At 34.5% G+C, this 24,621-nt stretch overlaps 6 protein-coding genes across 16 annotated transcripts in view; 3 read left to right on the top strand and 3 right to left on the bottom strand.

The window, feature by feature from the left end:
- LOC119066316 (retinal guanylyl cyclase 2-like) overlaps nucleotides 1–2,671 on the bottom strand; it is a 28,131-nt gene extending 25,460 nt beyond the window's left edge. For 2 of the 3 annotated variants that reach the window (XM_037168704.1, XM_037168703.1), the window contains exons 1-2: nucleotides 2,486–2,671; nucleotides 1,748–2,247 (exon numbers count right to left, since the gene is read on the bottom strand). The gene's annotated coding sequence lies outside the window, so the exon portion shown is untranslated. The remainder of the gene's footprint in view (nucleotides 1–1,747; nucleotides 2,248–2,485) is intronic. The other variant, XM_037168705.1, reaches the window with a different exon arrangement.
- Nucleotides 2,672–5,963: 3,292 nt separating this feature from the next.
- On the bottom strand, nucleotides 5,964–7,213 carry LOC119066321 (ubiquitin thioesterase otubain-like). The gene is made up of 3 exons (XM_037168710.1): nucleotides 7,030–7,213; nucleotides 6,423–6,836; nucleotides 5,964–6,344 (listed from the first exon to the last, which is right to left on the bottom strand). Exons 1-3 carry the CDS (start codon nucleotides 7,102–7,104, stop codon nucleotides 6,051–6,053), a joined length of 783 nt encoding a protein of 260 aa, XP_037024605.1. The 5' UTR covers nucleotides 7,105–7,213; the 3' UTR covers nucleotides 5,964–6,050.
- Nucleotides 7,214–9,182: 1,969 nt separating this feature from the next.
- Nucleotides 9,183–10,443, top strand: LOC119066322 (60S ribosomal protein L9). Of its 2 annotated transcripts, none has more exons than XM_037168712.1 (3): nucleotides 9,183–9,315; nucleotides 9,768–10,015; nucleotides 10,084–10,443. In XM_037168712.1, the coding sequence occupies exons 2-3, from the start codon at nucleotides 9,775–9,777 to the stop codon at nucleotides 10,410–10,412; spliced, it is 570 nt and encodes a 189-aa protein (XP_037024607.1). In that variant the 5' UTR covers nucleotides 9,183–9,315; nucleotides 9,768–9,774; the 3' UTR covers nucleotides 10,413–10,443. The 2 variants fall into 2 exon arrangements, with proteins under 2 accessions (XP_037024607.1, XP_037024606.1); XM_037168711.1 differs by having other exon boundaries at nucleotides 9,203–9,322.
- A 3,491-nt stretch (nucleotides 10,444–13,934) lies between these two features.
- Nucleotides 13,935–14,493, top strand: LOC119066323 (glycine-rich cell wall structural protein 2-like). 2 transcript variants are annotated; one of them, XM_037168714.1, is made up of 2 exons: nucleotides 13,935–14,276; nucleotides 14,331–14,493. In XM_037168714.1, the coding sequence occupies exons 1-2, from the start codon at nucleotides 14,029–14,031 to the stop codon at nucleotides 14,431–14,433; spliced, it is 351 nt and encodes a 116-aa protein (XP_037024609.1). In that variant the 5' UTR covers nucleotides 13,935–14,028; the 3' UTR covers nucleotides 14,434–14,493. The 2 variants fall into 2 exon arrangements, with proteins under 2 accessions (XP_037024609.1, XP_037024610.1); XM_037168715.1 differs by having other exon boundaries at nucleotides 13,935–14,258.
- Nucleotides 14,494–16,663: 2,170 nt separating this feature from the next.
- Nucleotides 16,664–17,415, top strand: LOC119066324 (ATP synthase subunit g, mitochondrial). The gene is made up of 3 exons (XM_037168716.1): nucleotides 16,664–16,820; nucleotides 16,995–17,254; nucleotides 17,323–17,415. The coding sequence occupies exons 1-2, from the start codon at nucleotides 16,790–16,792 to the stop codon at nucleotides 17,252–17,254; spliced, it is 291 nt and encodes a 96-aa protein (XP_037024611.1). The 5' UTR covers nucleotides 16,664–16,789; the 3' UTR covers nucleotides 17,323–17,415.
- Nucleotides 17,416–22,798: 5,383 nt separating this feature from the next.
- Nucleotides 22,799–24,621, bottom strand: part of LOC119066325 (protein split ends) — a 68,427-nt gene continuing 66,604 nt past the window's right edge. For all 7 annotated transcript variants that reach the window (XM_037168723.1, XM_037168722.1, XM_037168721.1 and 4 more), the window contains one exon: nucleotides 22,799–24,580. In XM_037168723.1, the coding sequence (XP_037024618.1) occupies nucleotides 24,293–24,580 (288 nt within the window). In that variant the 3' untranslated portion in view covers nucleotides 22,799–24,292. The remainder of the gene's footprint in view (nucleotides 24,581–24,621) is intronic.

The following is a 24,621-nucleotide window of genomic DNA, read 5'->3' on the forward strand; positions in this document are numbered from 1 at the left end:
AAATGGTGTTTCCATTTCTTAGAACTTGGACTTTTTATGCAGTTTTCAGAAAATTTTGATAGTAAAATTAGGCGACGCGTCGTAGCAGCTGGTGCGACCATATAGTTACACTTTACTTCCCCGTGCTTCCGAGTATTAAAAAAAATTATCGAAGGTCAAAGTATCTATAATTTTTTTGATAATGCAAAAGATTGTGAAGATATCTTAGAAGGTTTTTCTAGAGTCTCATGACAGGAGATTTTTATGTCTCGATCAGAAGTAAGTTTTTCTTGAATTACATTTTTCCATTTGTGCTGCCTAATCTCACCGTGTTGTTTGTTTGTTTTACTTTTGTTCTCGTTCAACGCACTTCAAGCAAAAGTGCTTCGAGTGACAGCTGCCAAATAGAGTAAAATTTGTTCGATTCTGTGTCCCGTTTAAGTACTCTATTTAGAGTACCACTATACTTGAAATGCATTGTAACGTTTAAAAAGTTCGTGTATATATGTTCCTTAGTACTATTAAATTAACGTTTCAGTCTTCTCACAAGGCACTTATTTTACATCGATTCAATTTCATGGAGAACACCAAAACCTCTGCAGGGATTGTTCTGAAAAACAGCAGACCGAAATCATTTTCAATTGGAATTTTTTATATGCGCTCAGTAAGGTGTTCTACCCTAGAAACCAAAACCACTTTTGCGGATATAGTAACAAATATATATTGTTGCATTAACCGCTTGAAGTAATCTCCTATTGACAAACATTTTGCTATGATCAGACCGATTAAGTCGTAGCTTATTTTATTATCGTTGTTGATAACAGTTACGGAATTTCCTATACATTGCATCGTAAACGAAGATCGTAAAGCTATTCTCATCTGTGTGCATCTTGCATCACTATATCCAGTATAGACATTTAGAATTTTGTTATTAATGCAATAAATTATAGACTTGGCATAAAACATGAACTTGTTTTTCATATGTGGTGAAGAGAGCTCTGTTTACCTTTTAGAAACGGATCTGGTAAAATGGCAAAGACTGCGAATTGGTCGCTCATTTATAAAGTGTATGTATCAACTTTTACATCAACACTTGAAGATAATTTTAACAAATGAAGTAATAGATTATAACGATTATATTGCGTCGTGATGGTCGCGATACACTTTTCAAATAGGTCAACGGTTAAGTTGACTTAATAAGCCTCTTCTTTTGCCGCTAAAATTATTTCTTTTATCCAAATGCTCAACGTTAACACACGAACATACAAAAGATTGTTGATTCGAAATGTCGATCATAAGAAGAAAAGCAACTGGATCGCTATAAAGTGTAACGTTTCGGTCTACTTTAAACAGCAATGCAATTATGCCCATTTCAAGTAGGTAATTCTCGGAGAGGTCAATAATAAAACCAGATCTCATAAAAAATACTTCAAGAATTGTGTGTGAGCTGTTTCTCTGTTAAAAGATTTAAGTACTCGATTGACGAATAGTTTTTTTTTCTGTCACCGCAAAAGTTAAATTGAAACAATGCAGAAGTGCATACAAATGCATAGCGTAAGATGTTTTTGGGAAAGTTCATTTTATTAAATAAAAAAACAAGTCTTAAAATGCAAAACATGTTTGTTTTTGTCTTCCTCTGTGACGAAATTGTTTACAAGATACAAACCACAAAAAATCAACTTTCATATCATTAACAATTTAATTGAGACGAACGATAAAAATTTATAATTAAGAGAACAAAAAAACGACAACAACAACAGAAACTCACCTAAACAGCTAAGTATTGCGTTCTGTGTATACAAAACTAATCCATGGCTAACAAAGGCTAACAAACAACGTCTCGAACATCACTTTTTGTCGTCATATATAAGTACGGTGTTCTTGCTTACATAAGTACCTTTTTTCGGTAATTTATCCACTTTTATACAAAATTATTTAAACAAATTAACTGCGTGTGAAGTACAACAAATTGTGCTCAAACACTCGTGTAACACTGAATATTCATTGCGTTGATATTCAACCGCTTTGTGTAACTATATATATTTCTCTATAAAATCGTTTGTTTGACGCCTCAATGATATTATTTAACGATACAAAATTAAATAATATCAAATTAACCCTCAATTATTAATTTGATCACTTGAATAACGATTTTTTTTTGTGTTTCTACTCTTCACATCTTCGTCAAAATGGTATAACACGATTGGTATATATTGTATCATCATGTGCACAACACCGCGTTGTTATTTATACTTTTTCTCATCGCCTCTCGAGCACAACAGGGGTGGTAACTTAGAACAATTTTCATTGTCGCTGCTTAGAACATTTTTGATTTTTGTACCAGCCCTGTTGAATGTCGTTCAAAAACATCGAATCGTTTTTTAATTTTCTGTTATAGTTAGTTTTCGGCAACAACGATTTTCTGTTATAGTAACTTTTCATTGTCTTCGGCAATTGCCTAACATCGATGGTATTTTACGACAATTTTTATGGTAAAGTGGTACACCCGCTCTCGAGCCACTTGTGGGCAAAACAAAAATATTTACCAAAACATTCGTCGCCGATAAAGGCATTAATAAATTATCGCAATTAATTCGGATAGTTAAATTTAGTCACTTTCAAAAAATGTTCTTACGAAAAGAAAATAAAAAAAAATTCAACCGTCCAGCACAGCAGTCGACGAAATACTGAATGGATTTCAGTAATGAAAGCTTTTCGAAAATATAACAGAGAACTCTCATATTTGAGCACTGGATTAAGTTTTGTATACATTTCACTCTCGTGTATTCTCTATCACATTTTGCTGATCGGTAATGATAACAGTTTTTCAAATGAAAATATAGTCGAGTGGAGCGTTGATGTTTAAAAATTTTGTTTTTAAAATTAGTCGTAAAGTGTGTCTACTCATGAACTTCAGACAAGTTGAAAAAGAAGTTTAAATTGAAATTAAAAGGTGCATAGTACATGGAAAAGTTGCGCTATAATTGACAGTGACGTGTAGAGCCAATACTCTATCTAGCAAACAAACTACTTTTATTAAGATGGTGAAAGTGTCAAGTTGCCTTTGGAATTTACATGTGCGTAGTTAGTTAGTTATAGAATAGTATTTGTAGACTACAAGGAAATAAGATCTGAATTTGACACAAGAAATGAGATAATTGTAGGTTAAGTACTGGACTGGTTGAGGAGACCAGTGAAGTTGTAGTTAGAGGGATGCAACCACACTGAAATGACAATCTTCAAACCATCACGTTGTATATTTTTCATGTCTTGGGCATAAATTTCGGAATTTTTCTCGTAATTTAGGTCCCCAACATGAAAAGTTGAATACTTATCTATTGTTGACGGTTGATTTTAGGCACTTTCGCTTGTTTACAAAATAACACCCAAAGTATAGACGCTAGTGGAAAGGAGATCGTTATTATTTTGCGTATGAGAGAAGAAAAAAAAATTATTTACGTACGAAACGGTTCACAAAGTGAGCCACATTTTGTTCGGGCTACAACCTAGCGAAATTACCTAAAATCTACCGTCAACAACAGATACCTAAATAACTATTACCCGCGAAGAGTCATGAAAACATGAAAACGAGCTTTACCGCAGGCATTGACGGAAAATGAGTACCAGCGATGGAAAGATTTTATACGAATAAAGTAGTAGATACAAGATTCGAAAATTATGATGTGGATGGAACTCGTCGTTTTGGAAGGGTCAATTAAAAAACGTTGTTGCTCAATGTTAGGGTGCTTGGTCATAGATCAAGTTCTGACCTACATCATTTCACCTTTTTGTTAGGTGGTAAAATTCACAAGATTTGCGTCGGTATAGATTGTGGATTAAGCACTACTTCACAAGACCGTCAATGATTGACGCTGTCGGCAAGTCGGTGTTCTGTCACTTCACATGAACAACATTTTCATGGACAATGTGATCGAAAATTTAAACTTCCTAAAAAATGATTTTGATTTTTAAATTTCATATCTCAAAAGGCCGACTCGACGGTAGTGTCATCGCTGATTTTTGCGGTTGTGACGAGAACAATTTCCCCAATCTAATTGACTGCACTATAATTTTTGCGTTTTATTGAGATCTTCACTATATGATCAGAGAAATAATATCCAGATGGCGTTGCTCTGAACATGATGTAACAACGTGACACTGTTTACACTTTCATCCGGTGGACCATATCGCTATTATACTAACAAACTTGCATGTACAGTACAGTTTTCCTTTGGAAATTCTTTACTTTCGTTCCTAGGTTTGATTCATTTCAAAAGCACACTAAAACACATCGCCAATATAGCTATCAAATAGTAATTTTACGTCGTGAGTCGTAAAGGTGTATAAATTCAAACGTAAATAAAACTCGAAGGACTGCAAATATAATCGTCTTCATAACGATTGTTCCACTTAAATTACATACAAAATATATTCTGCTATTTTGTTGTTCTAAATTGTATAATACTGATCTCAAATCACTGTGTTTAATCGATAATTGAGCAAAGTAGTTTTAGTGATTTCAGCGATAGAAATTAAATTCGAATTCGTGATAATTGTATGTAATAAACACTATCTCACGACAATATACAATGTTTAATGTCTTAGAAACGCAAATAGCGTGCAAAAATCACTGTGTGATTATCAAGTCTGTTACTTCTTCTGTTGAAGCGCTTCACACAAATCTTTCACTTCATTAGTAACAACCAAAATTTTGGTTTGCGAGACAACTATGTCTAGAAGTCAGACAGTAGTGTTGTAGTATATCGTTATGGACGATTGGTGAACTGTTTTCACATTCCATCCAACCATTTTACTTATACAATCATTTCGAGTTGTTATTGATAAATCGGGTATTTAATAGAGTATGTGTTACTACGCACAACTTGTTATTATTCTCAAATTACAGTACCTAACGTTCATTTTATAATGCAGATGTTTCGTTTTGATTAGAAATTCATCTACGAGATGATTGCAATTTTAACGATTTTACGTCAAATAATGAACACTCGAAGTATCTTAATATTAGGGTGAGGTAGATTTTTCGATACGATATCATATTTTTCCCGAAACAGGGAATACTGTAAAGACTATCGACGAACGGTTTTTCTCATCGAATACTTTACTTTCAAATAACAGACCGATGGAGACTCTCTGGAGAGGCACTATGGATTACAATAAAATCGACAGATTTTCTAACGAAGCATCGAAACGACTGATTGAAGAAAAGTTAACAAACAAAGTTAACGAAGACGTTATTTCGAGATCGCTTTAAAAAAAATCTAAACACCACAGCTAACACTTGCTTTGGGGAAATATCTCGAAAGTAGCCATCCACTCGTCTTTTCCTGGACCTCATAAAATTTTCTTTACGTCGTAACGACGCTTTGTGTCTCTCTTTTTCGTTTGATGACAGTACAGAGTGTGAAAGAGGTGAATATAAGTCAAATGTAACTTAGATAACTGTGGAATTAGTACAAAACTTTCCTCACAGACCGTCTTGCTTGCTGTATTTACGAACCATCCCTGCCCCGCCAGCTTTTCACTTGTATATTTATCAATCTCTGAAACTTTCCAGCTTATAAAATGAACAGCCTTACATTTTATGCTTTTTTCTCCATTTAAATTTCTGTAAATTCTGTAAATTCCGAAAGTGTCTTTTCGTTTACTGTTACTTAATCCACCATAGGGAGTTTTTCCTATTTTTGCTATCTTGTATCACACAATGTTTCGACAATTATGGCAACACTTCCAGTGTAAGTACGAAGGACTTGTAGTTTTTGACTCCGTTCGACGAGGCCAATCGGTAAAAAATGTGAAAATTACCGGTAAATTTCATGCACATTTTCTACCGTTTGGATGCACTAATACCTTGTTGAATGCTAATCTAGAGAATACGGCTACATTTTAGTTTTGAGTCTTTTATGCGATATTGAACGAAATGGAAACACTGCGGAGGGGAACAAAGAAAATGACGTGACGATTTTGGATAAAAGCAATTTAAAACAAAAAATTTATTTGATTATAATTTAGTCCAACCGTTTAGCAAACAAATTTCTTTTTCAATTTTTTTTTTACTTTGGATAGAGGATGTCATAATGACCCGGCCGATACAATAGAAACACATTCGGCTTATTACGTTCCGGAAAATCGTGGGCCATCACCTTGTCGCCATCGGCCCGATCCATATATTCGACTCGTACGTTTGCGTTCAGTGCTTTACAAATGGCAATAATATGAATATGATCAGACTCCTTGTACATTGGTTCCACTTCTTGGTGGCAAAATTCAGTCATCGTAATTTCACCTTCGATGAAATTGAAAAAGAAATCGGCTTCCTCTTGCAGTTGGCCGGAGGTCATCAGTCGCTGAATTTGGGGAAAATAGAAAAAAAAAATTGAATTGAAAATAGAGTCCTGGGGGGTCGTCATTCATGTGTGACCAACCAAAAAAACTACAATATAATCTGAATATCCTTGCTCGTTGAACAGTTTATGTAATTCTTCAAGATTTTCTTCGTTGTTTTCCGATGGTGCAACCCGATCGATAACTTCCATGAAAGTGTCATGGAAGTCTTCTAACGTCAGTTCAGGAAATCCTTGTTTCACCAGTTTATCCTTAGCCTTCAGTACCAGATCGCGAAACTTTTCATAATCTTCTTTGTTTTTCACCAAATACTCTAGATAGCCATAGGCAAAAGCACGAAAGAAGCAATTACCATCCGGTCGAGTCTTACGTAAAGAACTGTATTTCTCTGCCAGATCTTTTACTTTGGAACAATATACGGCATCGTCGTTATATTCACTGTTAAGCGTAGAAATGGTTTGCAGATCACTGACCAGTGGCGTTGTTTCGCTGATCTAACGAGAAAAAAGAGTATTCCGCATGAAACCGGCATAGAAATTGCAGAGAATAAATTGGATGCAATCAACTAAAAAACATCTGCCATCGGAAAAGTATGGATCGGTTAGATGCGGTGTCTCATATTGCGACAAGTTGGAAAAACAAACAAACATAGAGCCGCAAATGAATATAAATCTGGTGAACAAGTACCTCCTTTTCAATTTGACGCTGTTGCTGCATGATTAATTCATCACTATTCGCTTCGGGTTGAGTATTTTCATCCATTTCAGTAATATTGTTTCTAATAATTAATAGGGAAAACCAATAAACACACAAAAATATTTTATGACAACGATGACAACACAAAGAAAAAATGTGTGACCAGATGCGAATAACTGCAGTGGTGACAGTGATGCCTCGAATGTTGCCATGTTTCGTCGTGTGTATCAATTTTATTCACCGCCATTGCTAGAGAATCTCCTAATGATTAGCTATTTAAACCAGAGAATACTTTAAGCTTTTGTAATACATACAGTCAGAGACAGTGTAATTTCTGTATGAATTTGCTTCAGCTGTTTTTCAGCTGATCCACACATACAAACAAAACTGTACGGTTGAAGCGTTGTGATTTTCGCCATTTTAATAAGAAGAAGAATGACGTTTCAGGTCTATGACGCTCAGTAAATACACAATTTGTGAAACTATTTATGTTTCAGGCATGTAGTATACGTTGAATAGATTGGTTTATTGAGTCTATATCTCAATTTCAATAGATTATTGAAGTGAAAACTCAAAAAGAAAATGTTGACATTGGCGCTGGCGATCAGTTTCGACGGTCAAACCATGAACTTTCATCACAACCCATAGATTAAGATTGGCTCACATAGTATGTGTATTAGGTAGATGGAAGTACGGGGTTTCAGTGGGTTTCGAACATTTAGTTTTTTCATGTTGCAGATATTGCAGTGTCAAATTCTGTCCAGGATATGACATATTTGCAAGGTATTGGCCTTTTTCACAAAGTATAATCAGCGTAACCTTCGTAAAAACAATCTTGAATCTGACAAGAGCACGTATGCCAACGTGTAAAAAACAAATGTTCGAAACCCACTGCTGAACCGTGGCGATCCGCTTGTCAAGCGGACAGTACATAAACAAATTCCATCATCTATGAATGTACAAACCAGGTATGGTCTATCCATACAAGTCGGAGAAAATAGCGATTTTATATAAACAAACTCACCTCTCAATGATTTTCATTGACATTAGACCATACATTGTGTATACATTCTTTGCCTGCACGCACGTGTGGTAGTGGTAAAACCGTATATAAAAAACTACAAACAGTTTTGTTTTGATTGTTTGTGTGGATCAGCTGAAGCGAATTCATGCTGAGATTTCACTGACTACAGCTGTATCGGAATTCTTCGGAATTCTTAAACTATTTCTATTCTTAAACCGTCTATTTATGGGGACTATAGTCAATAGTCATGTTATAAAAAAAAACTTGGGATGGTGTTTAAATGGTACAGAAGGCTTAAAAAAGGACCTGTAGTTTTTTAGATTAAAAAAAAAATAAATTGGGTGCCCGACGCCGCCTTCATTTCATTATAGATTATGTAAATTGTTATCGTCACCACTACAAAAATCAGCGATGGCACTGCCTTCGAGTCGGTCTTTTGAGATACGAAATTTAAAAATCAAAATCATTTGTTAAAAAATTAAATTTTCGATCACACTGTCCATCCATGAAAATATTCACCGAACGGTGAAGTGAAAGAAATGACCGAATTGCCGACAGCGTCAATCATTGAGAGTCCTGTGAAATAGTGCTCAAATCCACAATCTATACGAACACGTTGATTAGAGTAGTTCTGATGTATAGCGCTGCACCTGTTTCTCACACTCTAATCAACGTGTTAATATAGATGAATAAATGCTACAGCAACACGGTGCCGAACCAACGTACTTTTCAGTTACAGTGGACGTCAGGGAAATTTCGATAAGAGTTTGTTTCAGCTGATTCTCATACAAACCAAACTCCTCTGGCTTCATTCGATTTTACCACTACAATGCGTGTACATATATTCCAGTATTATTCCACCAGTATAAACATGTATAGTCAGTTTTGTTTGTAGGATTGAACCATCTGAAGCAAATCACAATCTAAATTTCATGACCTTGCATTTGTCAAGGCACCTTGTGAATATTTTCAAGAACATTCAGGAAGTGTCAAATGAAGGATTCTTTTGTGCATACATCTGAGTTCCCGCAAGCTCTTTGTTCAAATTAAATTTTCCTTAAAAACACTTCACCGTCAATAATTTTTACAAACTCGACTCTTTCCATATTTTCCATTCATACAGATTTATTTTCAAATACCTTGATACCGCCGATACCATACCAATTTAATTTCGGCAACACTGCTTACTAAAAATTTGACAGTTTGACAGCCATTCCCTAGAATAACTCTTTCCGGTTCGGTACCAATAACGTGTAAGTTGTACGTATTTTATTAACAAATATTTATTTCAAATCATCGGTGAAAAGGTGCAACAATTTTAATTAAATAAAATTCCAAATTGTTCAATGATTTGTTAAAAGTTAGCCGCATGTCGTCGTTTAGCAGTTTTCACTGTTTTAAAAGCAAAAAATTAACTTTTTGATTCAGTCCAGTTTTTTGACAGATCTTCTCTTCGTTATGCTAAAGCGTTCGGTCTCGGTTTCTTGTTAGGTTTTTCGTTTGTTTATTGAGACTGTTCTCACTCAATTTCTAGCGGACTGAATTGGTTTCTATGTTAAATTAAAGAGCAAATCATCCAGTAGAGAGTTAATTTTGTTTTCGTTTCAATTTGTTATTGTTTAAAGGTTATGTTGCACCCGTGTTTATGTTTCACCTGAATTGCTAGTAAAACTTTTTAACCTACAATTCGGTTTTCTATTTACAGTGGAACCATGAAGACCATTAACTCAAACCAATGCGTTAAGATTCCAAAAGGCATCGAGGCTACAGTAAAGTCGCGAGTCGTGACAATAAAAGGGCCCCGTGGAGTTCTCAAGCGAAACTTCAAACATTTAGCCGTCGACATTCACATGGTCAACAAGAAGACTTTGAAGGTTGAAAAATGGTTCGGCAAAAAGAAACAGTTGGCTGCCGTTCGCACAGTGTGCTCACACATTGAAAACATGATTCGGGGTACGTTTTGACATGGATAATCTGTCGCATGAACGAATTGACTCAACTCTGTTGTTTTCGGTTTACAGGAGTCACAAAAGGATTTTTGTACAAAATGCGTGCTGTATATGCCCATTTCCCCATCAATTGTGTCACCTCCGAGAGTAACACCGTCATCGAAATCCGTAATTTCTTGGGCGAGAAATACATTCGGCGAGTAGTGATGGCACCTGGTGTGACCGTTGTCAACTCGACCAAGCAAAAGGACGAACTGATCATCGAAGGCAACGACATTGAAGCCGTATCGGGATCAGCAGCCCTTATTCAACAGTCAACGACAGTCAAGAACAAGGATATCCGTAAATTCTTGGACGGTCTCTATGTGTCCGAAAAGACATCTGTTGTACAAGATGAATAAGAAAATTGAAGATTAAAATTTTGGAAAGAGATTCTCGTGTTTCTGTGCCATCACATGCGAAGAATCGATTTTGTTTATGTGTAGTGGATCGAAGGGTATGGATTTCCCACTCAGTCATTACAAAGGCAAAATAACAACCAGTTGAGGTAAGTGATTAGAATGTTAGGTGTCTGCAATGCTAGGTATAATGATTCTGTGATTGACATTTTTTTCGTTGGTAACTCAACTGCATTAGTAATTATGGAACGATATTTGTATTACCAAGCAAAACAACCGGAAGATCCGTAACTGCATTAGGCAGTCTTCCCTAATGATCAATATCTGAGAAGAATCTTTTCATTGTTTCTATGTGTAAAGCGATGCTATCGATGAGTCATTATTGCCCAAGTGATTTCGTAAGAAAATGTACAGACCGAAACTTCTATAAACGGTTTATTTGTATGATTTTTTGAATGTCAAGTTTAAAGTTGAGTAGAGTTGGTTCGGCGGGTCTTTCATTATGTATATGGAACAATGTCATTAATGTTTAAATAGTCATTAGGATTAAGATCAGAGATTCTTCATTCGTAAAATAGTTGGCAACTCAAATTTAAAGGAAGAAGACTAAAGGGCAAGGACTGTTGTTTACTCTCACTTTTTCCACGATTTTCCAAACCTTGAAAAACGAGCAACAATTTCACTGAAATTCTTCCATTTCCAACCGCTGCAGATTGTTTGTCGTAGCAAATTAAACGAGCTACACAATCCGACTTGCATAAATAACTGACTCGCTACAAAGCACATCAAATTATCGACAACAATAGGTTCAAAAGATAGTGCGGCTGTTGATTTATAAACCGGATGTCTGATTAGGCTTTAACCTGTCACAGACGGCAAGCCTATTAACAGTTTTACTATTGATCTATTACTTCATTTGATCGAAGATTTTCAGAGATTGATTTCAGAAATCTATTACTTCATTTGCTTCGAACAAAATTTTTGCTATATAAGTCCTCATAGAGCTTGTCGTTTATTATTGATGTCGTTGTCGATAACAGATGACAGCCGTCTGTAAGGGTGGTATAGTGGTTCAGATCAAAACTGAGCAAATTTACGACTCTAAATGCCAACTATGTTAAGTTCAGTCTGTTTGAAGGATTTCGCAAATGGACAATGGGCAGTACGAAGGTCGGTTTGCACTTTCGAAAAGACGTAAGTGTTTATGCTAAGATAGGCCTTAATCCCTAGATCTCAAAACCGACCTCAAAAGTGTGTATTTTGTAGACAGATTGAAGCGGTTGTGATGAAGTTTTGAGACTGGTTTTTAGTTCTGGGGACTGAGGCCTACGTATATAGAGTATGCCTGAGGATTACGCCAAGGTCGGAGTAAAAAAAATCCTTTTTAGTTTCATACTCTCTACTACTGAAATTGATAGCAACTTGATTGTCTTTACAACAAAATAGTTATATTGCTGCTCGAATGTCCTTACCTACTTACCTGTACCGTTCTATAGTTCTCGCATGAATCTTCCACTTCTATTTGACTTTGTATAACCCCTACAATTTATAAATTACGTCCTCTTTGAAAAGTGGTACGACGAAATTGGGACATTAGTGCTTTGAGGCAGAAAAATTTGCTGACTTGGAAATAGGCCACATCTAGCATTTAACAAATGCGAGATTTTTGATTTCCAAGTGAGTAATCGTTGGGGATATAACTTCTATGCACGGAACGGAAGCAAAAGTTTGTCATTCTCCTACTTGCTGTCTAACACACGCGCGCACTTGCCAAAACATTTTCAGAGATTGACTTCAGAAATCTATTACTTCATTTGTTTCGAACAAAATTTTTGCTATGTAAGACCTCATAGAGCTTGTCGTTTATTGATGTCGTTGTCGATAACAGATGACAGCGGTCTGTAACAGGTTACTTGACCATAAATCATTTACCATTCGATTTCAATAGCTTAACAATGGAGATTATACTCTGTTTTGTACACGAGCTATCAGAAAATTAATTGAAACTCGCAAGATATGTTCGGTAAGACTTTGAAAATAGCACTGCTATGCTTTTTAGACCCGTACGAAGTACTGGGGTCTTATAGGTTTACGCATACGTTTGTAACACGTCGAATTGGACTCCCTGAGTAAGGGGAAACCTATTGTGGTTGTCTAGAGATGCCAAATCCGCGAAAAAAAAATGTCCGTCTGTCCGTCTGTCTGTCTGCACGATAACTTGAGTAAAACGCATCCGATTTTGAAAATTCTTTTTTTTCCCGTTTGGTAATGTCAAAAGACAGGCTAAGTTCGAAGATGAGTGATTTTGGATCGACCCCTCCCGAGCTGTGGCCCAATAAGTGCTTTACGGTTTTTCGAAGATATCTCCGGACATTTAAACGTTAAACTTGTAAGTGATACGTCAAATAAAAGGTATTTACAATACCGATCGACAAAAAAAAGTTTATGGAAATCGGATGACCGACTCGTGAGTTAGACCCCTTGGTGTGGAACAGGCACAGGGCGGCAAGCAGTTTTTGCTTGTAGGTCGGCCACATTTGAACATATTTCGTCTGTTTTAGCTTTATTAGATAGGTATTGACCGTACCAATCAGGGAATTTTTTTTTTATGAAATTATGTTCTCCGGAGCGTGAGCTAGGTCTCTTGGAGTGAGCTCTTATCTGGCTACTCGGAAGTACAGTGAACGTGGTGTATTTTGACAATATCTCGAGTAAATTTTGACCGAATTTCATGATTTTTTTTTGTTTGAAAGGTATTGACGAATGCAAAGCGTCGGTACTATTTCCGGTCTCCTAACAAAATGGCTGCCGGCGGCCATATTGGATTTTAGTAAAATAGAAATATCTTGGGAAAAATGATACTTAGAGAGTTTCTGTTAACATGGAAATAATTTGTTATGTGTGTGGGGTTTCAGGGATTCCATATACAGACATCTATATATACCTATATACAGCTATATTGAGCTATATACAGGCATATAGAGCTATATAATAGCATATTCCTCTGTGAAATGTTTATTTACAGTGAAATATAGGTAAATATAGCGGTATATAGCTGTTTAAATAGGAACTTATGAAATTTGTCTTCGTACGGGGCTGTCTATATTACCTCCGGCAATTTAGTTGTATATGATAACAAGGCAAAGAGTGGATAATGTAAGTGATTTTAAAGGGAGAATAGTGTTTCAGCAGAGAAGAAAATGAAGTAAGATAAATGAAGAGTCTCACATTAAAGGCTTTTGATACGAATAGGTGTTTCGTACGGGTCGGCGTTAGCTATGTTTAAGATATCAGTAGGAGGTATATTGTACATTTCTAGTCACTCACATATTTAACTTATATTTTCCAATTTCCATTAAGACTTCACCATTAACGAACAAATTAAAATTTCACTATTTATTGGTGTACAAAATTTCACTATTAAGCTAATTCTATTCACTCTACGAAATAGAGCATTTAATATCAAAGGAGTCTTTTAAAATGAAAACCATCCCAGTTCACTGTGCATGGCCTATAAATACGTAAAGTTTGTGTTGGAACTTCGTCACTCTGTGCTCAACCGCCTTGTAGTTAATAACTTGAAAGTAAAAATCTCAAATCGAAATACTCATCTGCAAAAATGGCTGCCCGTCAAGTTGTAAACGTTGCAAAGGCTGGTGTTCTTCAGAAATTGGCCATCGCTGAATTGGTCGTTGGTGGCAAAGTGGCGTGTGAGGGCTTTGGAGCTGCATCAAACGGTGGTGCATCTGGTTACAGCGGTCAAGGTGGATCCGGCGGTCAATCTGGTTACGGCGGTCCATCTGGTTACGGCAGTCCATCTGGTTACGGCGGTCCATCTGGCTATGGCGGTTCGTCTGGCTATAGTGGTTCGTCTGGCTATGGTGGTTCGTCTGGCTATGGCGGTTCGTCTGGTTTTGGCAGTTCACCTAGCAGAGCTAGCAGTCCACAAGGATATGGACAACAAGGATTTGGAGCTGGCAATGGAGCTGGAAATGCTTTCGGATCTGGCTATGGAAGTTTCTAAATTTTCTACATTGAAATTAGAAACATCTTTTCGAAATAAATAACTTCAGTCGAAACTTTAGAAACTTTGGAAATTTCATTCAGCGTTGGCGTAGTAGTTAGTTTCAATTAGATGTAGTTTTGGAGTGCGATTCCTAGTATTTACTGTCATGTGAGGTCTTTTTTTTAGCGTGTGAGAGGTTTCCGACGGAGAAAAAGTGCGACTTTGTCCTAGGTTTTCTCCACGTTGTTCCCGCCGAAGGTAACTTGTATTGCATATTCGATCGTAATAGTACATTACTATGCAAGGGAAGTAAAGTGATATCTCGTATCCAGATGAGAAAAAGTATCCGAGGGCGGCAGCCCGAGGTACTTTTACTCATCGTGATACGAGATATCACTTTATTTTCCGTGTGTAGTACGACGTTTTACTATGCGAGTGATGTAAAGGTTATTGCCTATACATGTAATAGCCTTATTACATGCACCAGCATAGTAAAGAAACTTTTGTCTGCACTAGTTGTCTTATGATCAAAGTTACAGTTTTGCGTTTGGCTAGACCTAAGCATTTCAACTTCTTTCCGATTAAATGTAAACTGTCCAAAATTCTTCAAATAACTGTCATAGTTGGGCTTTGGGTATGTTAGATTAAATTCAGTCGGCGTCGATTTTGCGATAATGTAGAAGAATGTATTTGCTCATGAATGAAATAAGAACAATTTTCTCACAGCTTAGAAATACTCGGTTAGGACAGTATACCTAGCAGATCCCACACTCCACAAGTTTGTGATTGGGGTTTATATAGCAACTTAATAGAGAACTACTTTGAACTGTCTATATGTGTCATTAATACAACTAAACTACGTCCTTGTTGGGTCAAAGTCTTTTATTTATATGTCCTCGTTCTTATCACATACGCTAGATTTTCGGATGTCAAAATTACACTTCAGGTCTATGTTGTTGTCCCGTTTTCGCTTATGTAATAAAATAGAGTACACACTTGTCACTATCAGTCTCGGCAAGCCTCGACTTCTTCGTGACAAGTGTGTAATATATTTTACTATGCTGGTGCATGTAATAAGGCTATTACATGTATAGGCAATAACCTTTACATCACTCGCATAGTAAAACGTCGTACTACACACGGAAAATAAAGTGATATCTCGTATCACGATGAGTAAAAGTACCTCGGGCTGCCGCCCTCGGATACTTTTTCTCATCTGGATACGAGATATCACTTTACTTCCCTTGCATAGTAATGTACTATTTTAGGCACACGATGTGTATTGTCACACTCGGCCTACTGCCTCGAGTGACAATTTACACATCTAGTGCCTAAAAAAGCATTTATCACTCGGTTGTATAAATTACTATTTCGCAGGGGGCCCGCAAAAGAAAAATTCACTTTCGCTGCACTTAAGAGGTAAAATAAACTACATAATTGTGCGGAAATCGTTGTTTTGACTCGTGTGGTTGTATACTTCGCCTTCGGCTCAGCATACAAACTCCACACTCTTCAAAACAACAATTTTCCGCACAAGTACGTAATCTACTATAAGTTAAAATGGTGATAAATTGTGTGACTAAAGGTCTGAAGTTAACGATAATGTTCTCAATAATGGTGCCCGGGACAATGCCGTTTCGACAAAAGTTCAAAATCGCAAAACAATCTAGGCAAGGTAAGGAAAGTGTCAGGGCTTTTTGTTCGCAATTTCAATTCCCTGGTAAGTATAGCAGTTGTCATTGTCTTAAGTCCTACTACATCGATGTGCATAACTGTAGGATTCTATGTATAATTGAAGCAAGCACTTGTACACTTGGGGAGGTCACACAGATCGCCATTTCATTAGATACGCGGGAATACATAAAAGTATACAGCCTTGAAGATTTTATGTAGTGGAGCTTTCCATTTAATATTCAGGTCATGAAATTTCTTACCTCGTGATTGGTGAGACTAACGCAATTCAAGCATGAGGGGTACTCTAAATGGGGTACTGAAACTAGACAGTGTGTCATACAGCTGCAAAAAACTGCAAAAAACCATTTCATACAAAATAGTGTACTCTATTTCATTTGACAGCTGTCGAATATGATCACTTTTGCGCGGAATCACGAATTTTTGTTCTTTTTACGCTGCTAAAGACGTAACAAAATGATTTTTGTCACATTGCAGCACCTTTTTTTTCGAATTTTGCGCCTTATGTTATATGTTTTTATACCACCCGCTGATACCGCTCGTGGTATACGTTTTCTTCAAATTGTAGACAACATCACTGCATTTGAGTCAATTTTCGAGCTGTCATTTCGTCCGATTTCTACATCTCAAAAAGACAAAATCAATTTTATTCATCACCAAGAAGTCGATAGAATTTACAGAAATGGCATCTAAAGTGTCCGGGCTTGTGAACTGTAAGTTTACCATACGATAGAACCTCGGGAATGACAGTGAAAATACAGTTTAAACCATTTCTTCTAACCACACTTTTCCACAATCAAAGATTACATAATTTCTGAGGACTATTCCCCACCTGATATGCCCGATGCACCCAATGATTATTAAAAAAGTTTGTTCTTCCTAAATAGCGCTCATTGTGCAAGGACGACCGAAGTTCAACATTTTCTTGAAATATGCTAAGGTGGAACTGACCCCTCCAACACCAGGTGACATTCCAGCCATTCGAGCAGGTCTTGGTAAAATCATTAACGGTGCAAGAACCGGAGCCTGGAAAAATGCGACTGTCAGAGATGCTTGGCTAAACACTTTGGTAACAGCTGAAGTGTTCTTCTGGTTCTATATTGGTGAATGTATCGGTAAACGCCATTTGGTTGGATACGACGTTTAGGTGATTTCCATCCATACCACGAACGTACATATTATGTCTATGATAGCAATGAATTAATGTAATTTCAGAATGCAAACTCTTCTAAGAATATGTAAAATTTCAACCGAACGAGTTGTGTAAAATGTGTTTTGCGAATAAATTTATTTGATTCTAATAAATAAGGTGAGCGTTTTGTATTTCCGTTCCTGGACGAATAAAGCAACAAAAAAGAATGAAGGAGTGCTCTCTCATCAAACTCCCATCGTAGACAATGTTGGTCGAAATATGCAGATTGCAGCATTATTGTTTCAATTAGTAAACAGTTAATTTAACATTTTCAGGTCTTGGAAAATAGATTTAATCATTTTGTGAAAGGGCGTGTAGGTTAATTGTATGATGGTCAGTCTCATAATATTTTTATTTCTTTCTGCCAAAGAACAAACTTAAATCGAAACACTTTGACGATCGTAAATTTTCGTTACCTTCATTTTAGATCGACAAGAACCAGAGTAGAGCTTTTGTAAGTCGAAAAAATACTTACTTTCTTAGTAAAATTGCTCAATGGCTGTACGTTGTTCCCAGTTCACATACATTTTATTGAATTCATTCTTGTATATAGTTATGGGAAAACATCGGATGTTTATTTTTCTCTGATGTCAACCACAAATTGTAAATGTTGAGCAAGCCCATACTAGAGGAAATATTTTCTTGAATTTCCCAAATTTTCTTGAAAATATCTTTAAAAAAATATTGAAACGTTCAATTAGGTCCCACCTTATCGGTCTATTGACTGATGGGGTTTTCAAAAGATATTGAAATTTTTGTTTTGTCGTTGGAAAAATGAGTTTTCGTGCTATGCAAACCTCCAAAAACAATAAGCATTTTTAACTCTCTAGTAAAAATTTATGCGTTGGGTCTGTTGATGTGAATTTGATGGTCTAAAGTGCCAAAAAAGCCCAAACGCGCTGTATAGGGTTTTAAACAACCGTGACCGTGATTACGATGATACGATGAATATACTTCCTCTACTCGAATATTTTCAGTGTGAAAAAAATTATCAAAAAAATTAAGTTTCGCATTGTAAGACACTCTCTCATCAAGTTTAGCTCTGGAAGTTCCAGACTTGAAATTGATTTCGCTTCCTTCTGGGTCGGTATTGGTATGACTAAAAAATGGGTTCGACTTCTTCAGAACCTTGTTTTAATAAAAGAATTCTTCTAATTATTTATCAATCGGTGAACTTATAAATTAAAACCTAATAGTGTACAGTACTCTAAGCGATGAAAGGGCACAAAATTTGCGACTGAAATTACTTCGATATATGCTATACAAGACACGTAGACACGAGCGGAGAGAGCAGATAACACGAGGAAACACTGCGACAAAGAAAAAGCATTTAACTGGAAGGAATTTACCAAAAGATTGATGCACAACTGAGATAAGTTGACGCAAGTAGAAACAAAATTATTTGCTTCTTTTGGAGATAGTGAGGAGTCCCCACTGGGGATGGTAGTTGACGTTCAGTTTGACCCTAAATTCATTCATTTTTTCCCAAATTTACTCACTTTTCGGTTCAAGTATTAACTTAGAAAAGAATTTTTTTCGCATGAAAATTCCAACCTTTTTAACTTTTTCGATTAACGTCCGACAAATTTTTATTTTGACGAGTGGAGACGTTAAATTTGGAACATCTAACTTACAGAGCTTTACATGTTTCTGGTCGGTAAATACGAAAAATGTACTCAAAAAATTACATTTACCGACCAGAAGCACGTAAAATTTTTTAGAATCATCTCTGAAAATGTCATCTTACGTACCAAAAAGTATGGTAAGTCAGAAAGTGACCTACTTTTGCAATAATACTCAAGGTATCTTGAAAACACAATTTCAGATTTATCTGAGTTTTTAAAGTCATCGATGTTTTCAGTTTTGAAATAATTCATTTAATTATCACTTCATGACAATGAAGGGCGAGTACGTTTTAACATAAATTAAGAAAACTGGACAAAATTGTAATTGATGTAAATACGAGAAATTGATGGAATTATAAGGAATTGACTGGAAATACGTTGTAAGGAATTGAAAGTGAATTATAATTATAACATAAGGATAAGTAAAGTATGATGATCGGAAAAACTTACAATTTCCTGGTACTTTTATCCGATCATCGTACTTATTTGTATTTAGTCTAATGTACTTTCAATTACCTTACTAGCCTAATTTACCCAATTTAATGTATTTCCAGGCAATTCCGGTCAATTCCTTAAAATCCATCAATTTCATGTATTTCCAGTCAATTCCGGTCAATTCCTTATAATTCCATCAATTTCACGTATTTTCAGTCAATTCCGGCCAATTCCTTGTATTTCCATCAACTACAATTATTTACCGGAGAGCGGAGTATCCGGGAAACTGCAACATAGCTGTTCCAAATTTTAGTTGCGTATAGTCTGACCATTCTTCTTTGACTTTAGTCTCTATTTTGACAACGATATTTATAGTGAGTCACCAACTATTTCCTACAAAAAAATATGTCGCAATGGAATTGAAACGTAACGGAAAATATCGTGGAATTATTTCGAAGATTCGTGGAATTGTAGAAATTAATTGGAATTATAGGAATTGAAGGGCGAATCCGGCAATTATATGTGCTGATCCGGTAATTGAAGTAATAAAAGGAATTAAAAGCAATTAAAAGGAATTAGGAATTGATTTGCCACCATTTCGGCCAGTCGATTACCCCTCGTAAGAAGGCGATATGTCGACGAACGACGAAGAGTTCCTTTCGTAATCGAAGTTCTCGGTTAAAATGAAATAGAAATCGAAGGAGCACTGATTTGCATAGGAAGCCGAATTGAACGTCCGAATAAACATATAAGTTGAAAGGGCAGCACGCCCGAATTAAAGTACTTCATTCTCCGCCCGAAGTCCACAATTCTAAAGATCTGACTGGCAGCCAGATCGTCTGTTGAAGACTCAACAGGTTCACAGTATATGATACTTTGTGGCGCAAAAATTGATTTCGTTGCTAAGGGATTTTCAAATTTTATGTCAAAATACCATAACCTGGAAACACTTTAGCGACTAGGAACATCAATGACTTTTAAGACTAAAAAATTTCAAATATGTACAGAACAAAAAAAATCACAGTAAGACCGTCCCCCACAACAATGGGTCCGATTTTTCGACGTAGATTTTCAACCAAATCCGTCTAAGTTTCTTGGGGTCCGAACCACAGCAATGGTATTGATGACGATGGCAAATAAAAAGACGTGTCGTTTTTTTTAATTATTAATTTTTCTTTTAAGTAATAATGTAATAGTTTTTATTGGTAGTTTTTTTCCTAGGTACATTACAGTCAGAAATAAGATATATATTCATATATATAATATTATTTTTTCTTGTTTGTTTTTTTATACACATGTATATAGTCTAAATTCATAATATATTTATATTTATATACAACAACAAAACATTTTTTTTTCTCATTTTTTCTTCTTCTTTATTTATTATTTTATTTTTCTTTTATTTTCTGTTATTTTTCTTTATTTTCTGTTTTTTCTTTCATTTCGTCCCTTAATTTATTTTATTCATTTTTCGTTCTGCTTCTATTCCTTTTCATTTACCACATTAATGTTAAATATATTTTTTTCTGTAAATGAATTGTTTTTTCTTCTTCTCATTTTCATCTAAATTACTAGATTTTTTATTTATTTTTTGCTTTAATTAATATTTATTCTTCATTAATTATTATCATTATTTTTAAATCATTTTTCTTTCATCATTCTATGTACAAAATATACAGAAGGTACAATAATGTGTTTTTATCTTTCATTCATTCATTTTTTTGTTTTGTTTGTTTAAATTTAACTTTTATTTTTTTTTTTCATTTTTATTTAAATGTTTGTTTTAATTTTAACGCGATTTTATGTTTTAATTTTAATCTTTTCTTTCTTTCTTTTATTGATCACAATCAGTTAATTAATAATTTAAATTGTAAAAATTAATTCAAATAATAAGAAACTTAAAATTTAATTGCATTACAAAACTAAACTTATTTTTAAAACAAAAGACGAATAGAAAGAATAAAAAGCAAACGAATTAAAAGAGAAAAAAAATGATTCTTCTCTTCTATCGAATCTTTGACCGTCGAAAAAAGTCAAAACCTAAAAAGTTAATTAAATGAAAAAGTATTTGATGAAAATAAACGAAATAATTTTAGTTTAAAAAAATTTCTGCTGTTCCTCGATGAAAACACATCAAAATCAAATCGAACCCACACTAAAAAACAAAATGCAAACTAACAATCAATCAAAAAGAGTCTTTCAACGACCTAAAAATTATTTTCCATTCTCAATTAGGTTTTTCATTTAAATCTTTTGTTTTACGTTATTAATATTGCTATTGTTTAAATATTTATAAAACATTGTTTCTTATTGAGGATTTGTGTTTTGTTTGTTTTTTAAAAAAATGTTTTCCCTTTAATTTTCTTCCGATAATTTGGTTTCGCTTAACTTTTCACGTGGTTCGAATAGTTTCTTTCATTTTTTGTTTGTTATTTTATGTCTTATTCGTTGATCGGATTCATATATGGTGGACAAAATAAGAATTCGATTTGTTTAAATTTGAGTAAATTTGGGGAAAAAGTAAACAGAAATTTTGAATTTCCAAGGATTTTTCTTTCTTAAATTTATTTTTTTATTTTAGAACGTAATTTCATTGTACCGGAAAAATATATCGAAACAATGTGAGTGTTAGTCCCATTGAAATAATGTTACAGTATTACGTTTAACAGACACTAAATAAAGAAAGTTTTTTTTATGTAGGAAAGAAATGATTTCAACGGAGAATATTAAATGAAAGTCCACCGAATTGTTCTGCTGATTATAATCATTTTAGTTAAGTCAATTGTTTTTTTTTTCTTCATTATAATAAATTTCTATTAGAATATCGCTATAAACCGCATGCTCGATATATTTTGTTTATGTAAACTGGGTTTCTTGTTTTTAATTTTTTTTAATTTTTTTTGTTTTTGTTTATTTTATCTCATATTTTCACATTACTTTTTCATATAATTTTACTTTGTTTATCCTCTTCTTCATTTTCTTCTTCCTTTTTTTACGTTTAATTTGCTATCTAAATTGTATTTATATTATTCTTCCTTTTTTATTAATAATTATTTTCTTGTGTTTTGTTTCTATTTATAAATAGGCAATGATTTTTCTTATTTTCATTTTATTTTTTCCATTATTAATTTCTTTTAATTTTAATTAATTTTGCATGTGTGTCTGGGTGTGTGTTAATTACTTCGAATTTACTGTACAATAACAAAAACAATTTTCATTTTTTTCTTCTTCAAATTTTTCTTTCTTTTATCGACATTTTGTTTATCATCATCTTCACTGACGACGCCACTTTAATTCTCCAAATAAATTTTGTTTTTGATGAATGATGGTTAAATGTGTTTGTGGATGAATAAAATAAAGATTCGGGAATTGTTTCTCTGTCAAAGCTATTAAACTAAGTCAAATGTGATGGACGTGTAGAATCATCGGGTTTTTTTTTTCTTCATTCGGAAATCTACAGGTGGAGACAATAAAGAAGTTACAATCCAATTGATGTTATTTCATTCCACAATATCCACGTTATAATACCTAAACGTAAATATCTTCACATTGGTAATGGACACACATGGAATCTTGAAAACCGACACAGTTTATGTTTTGTGGGCATTTTGTAACTCAAGAGAAACAGAAAAAGTGTCGGTTTTCAAAATTCCGTGAAAATGTGTAAGTTAGGATTGTAATTGTGACTTCTTATTATCATCCGCCTGTATAACACGAAAAATGTATCCTTTTTGAAATTCAGTTCTTTTCTAATCTATCGAATAAAAAAGAAGAATGTTATTGGATATGGATGGGTGTGGTAGTATGGGGAATTCGCATTAAAATTGATGATTTAATATTTGTTATGAACTGTGTCTAATCAAACTAAATGGAACGAATTTCAAACAAAAACAAAAAAAAAGTCAAATTAAGTTTCCCGTTTCTATTATTTTCAATAATTTCTCTCTCTCTTCCTCTTTCATCTTCTTCTTAATTCATTAATTCATCAGTTTCATTTATATTAAAAATCTTGTTTAATTTCTCTGTTTTCATTTTTTAAACTATTTACACGTTTTATCTTTACACTGAATTTGGATTCAATTTTTGTTTGTTATTATCTTATTTTCTCCAATCATTCGTCTTCTTCTTCTTCTTCTTTATCAAATATTCCACTTAAAGTGCGCCATTTTTTGTAAGCATTAAATTAAAAACGACCGATGGGAGACTGATAGATGAAATGAATAAAAAATAGTTATTTTACAGAACGTTCGTTTGAATGAGAAAATGACAGGATTAACCAATAATAATCCGCAAACTTGCATATAGTTGTTGAATTGTCGCCAGTGACTTCATTGTCTTTTTTTTTAATAAAAAATTTAAATTGAAAATTTCCACACATCGATTTTGGCGGTTGGTGTGTTTAATTGTCAATTTAGATTTAAACAATGCGGTCGGAATATTCAATTGGTTGACGACAGTCCAAAACTATATAAAGTTTTGACGAATGAATGTTTATGCGCTATGGGGATGATGGTTCAATTTAAGTTTTTTTTCCTTTTGTTCCGAGAGAAAGATGCGGAGAAAATAAACAAAAAATTTTCCCTTTTTTAAAGAAGAAATGTTTCTTTGAGATCAAAACAATAAATAATTTTACTTATTAAATATGAGCGATCTATAAGCTACGTTATTTACATTTATTTATATATTCCATGTATACCGTGATTCGTAATTTTCTTGTTGTTTATGATGTCTCAAAAATACGAAAACATTTTCTCTCTTTTCCGTTCAAATGTTTTAATGTTTCCGAATTCAAAAACCAAATTGTTTCGTCTTCGGTCTTTCATTATATTGTCAAATCCGTGAGTAAATAATATGTCCAATTCATTGTTGATGTGTATGATCGTCGTTACACATTTCTTAAATCTTCATGCACTCGCCCCCCCCACAGGGCCAATTAAACCGTCGCAATCACAATCAACAAATGAGCTATATCGGCAACCCGATGCAGTAAATCGGGAGCAATTCGAGCCAAATTCTCATTTGCAAATTCACACGATGGAAATATGTGCACAACATAAGCGGCTTGTTCGCTACCTGGTGCAGGAATGTTTACGATACCTGCGGCCTGCTTCTGTTGCAAATAGGTGATGAAACCGGTTTGAAGATTCGTTGATTGTTGCAGTACGTCCATATGATCGCGGCCACATGGCAACGCTAACAGCATACAATGTTCGTTGACAGTCTGTAAAGGAAAAATCCGATTTTGTTATTGCATTTTATCGT

Source organism: Bradysia coprophila, chromosome IV (genome assembly GCF_014529535.1).
Source record: "Bradysia coprophila strain Holo2 chromosome IV, BU_Bcop_v1, whole genome shotgun sequence".
NCBI lineage: Eukaryota > Metazoa > Arthropoda > Insecta > Diptera > Sciaridae > Bradysia > Bradysia coprophila.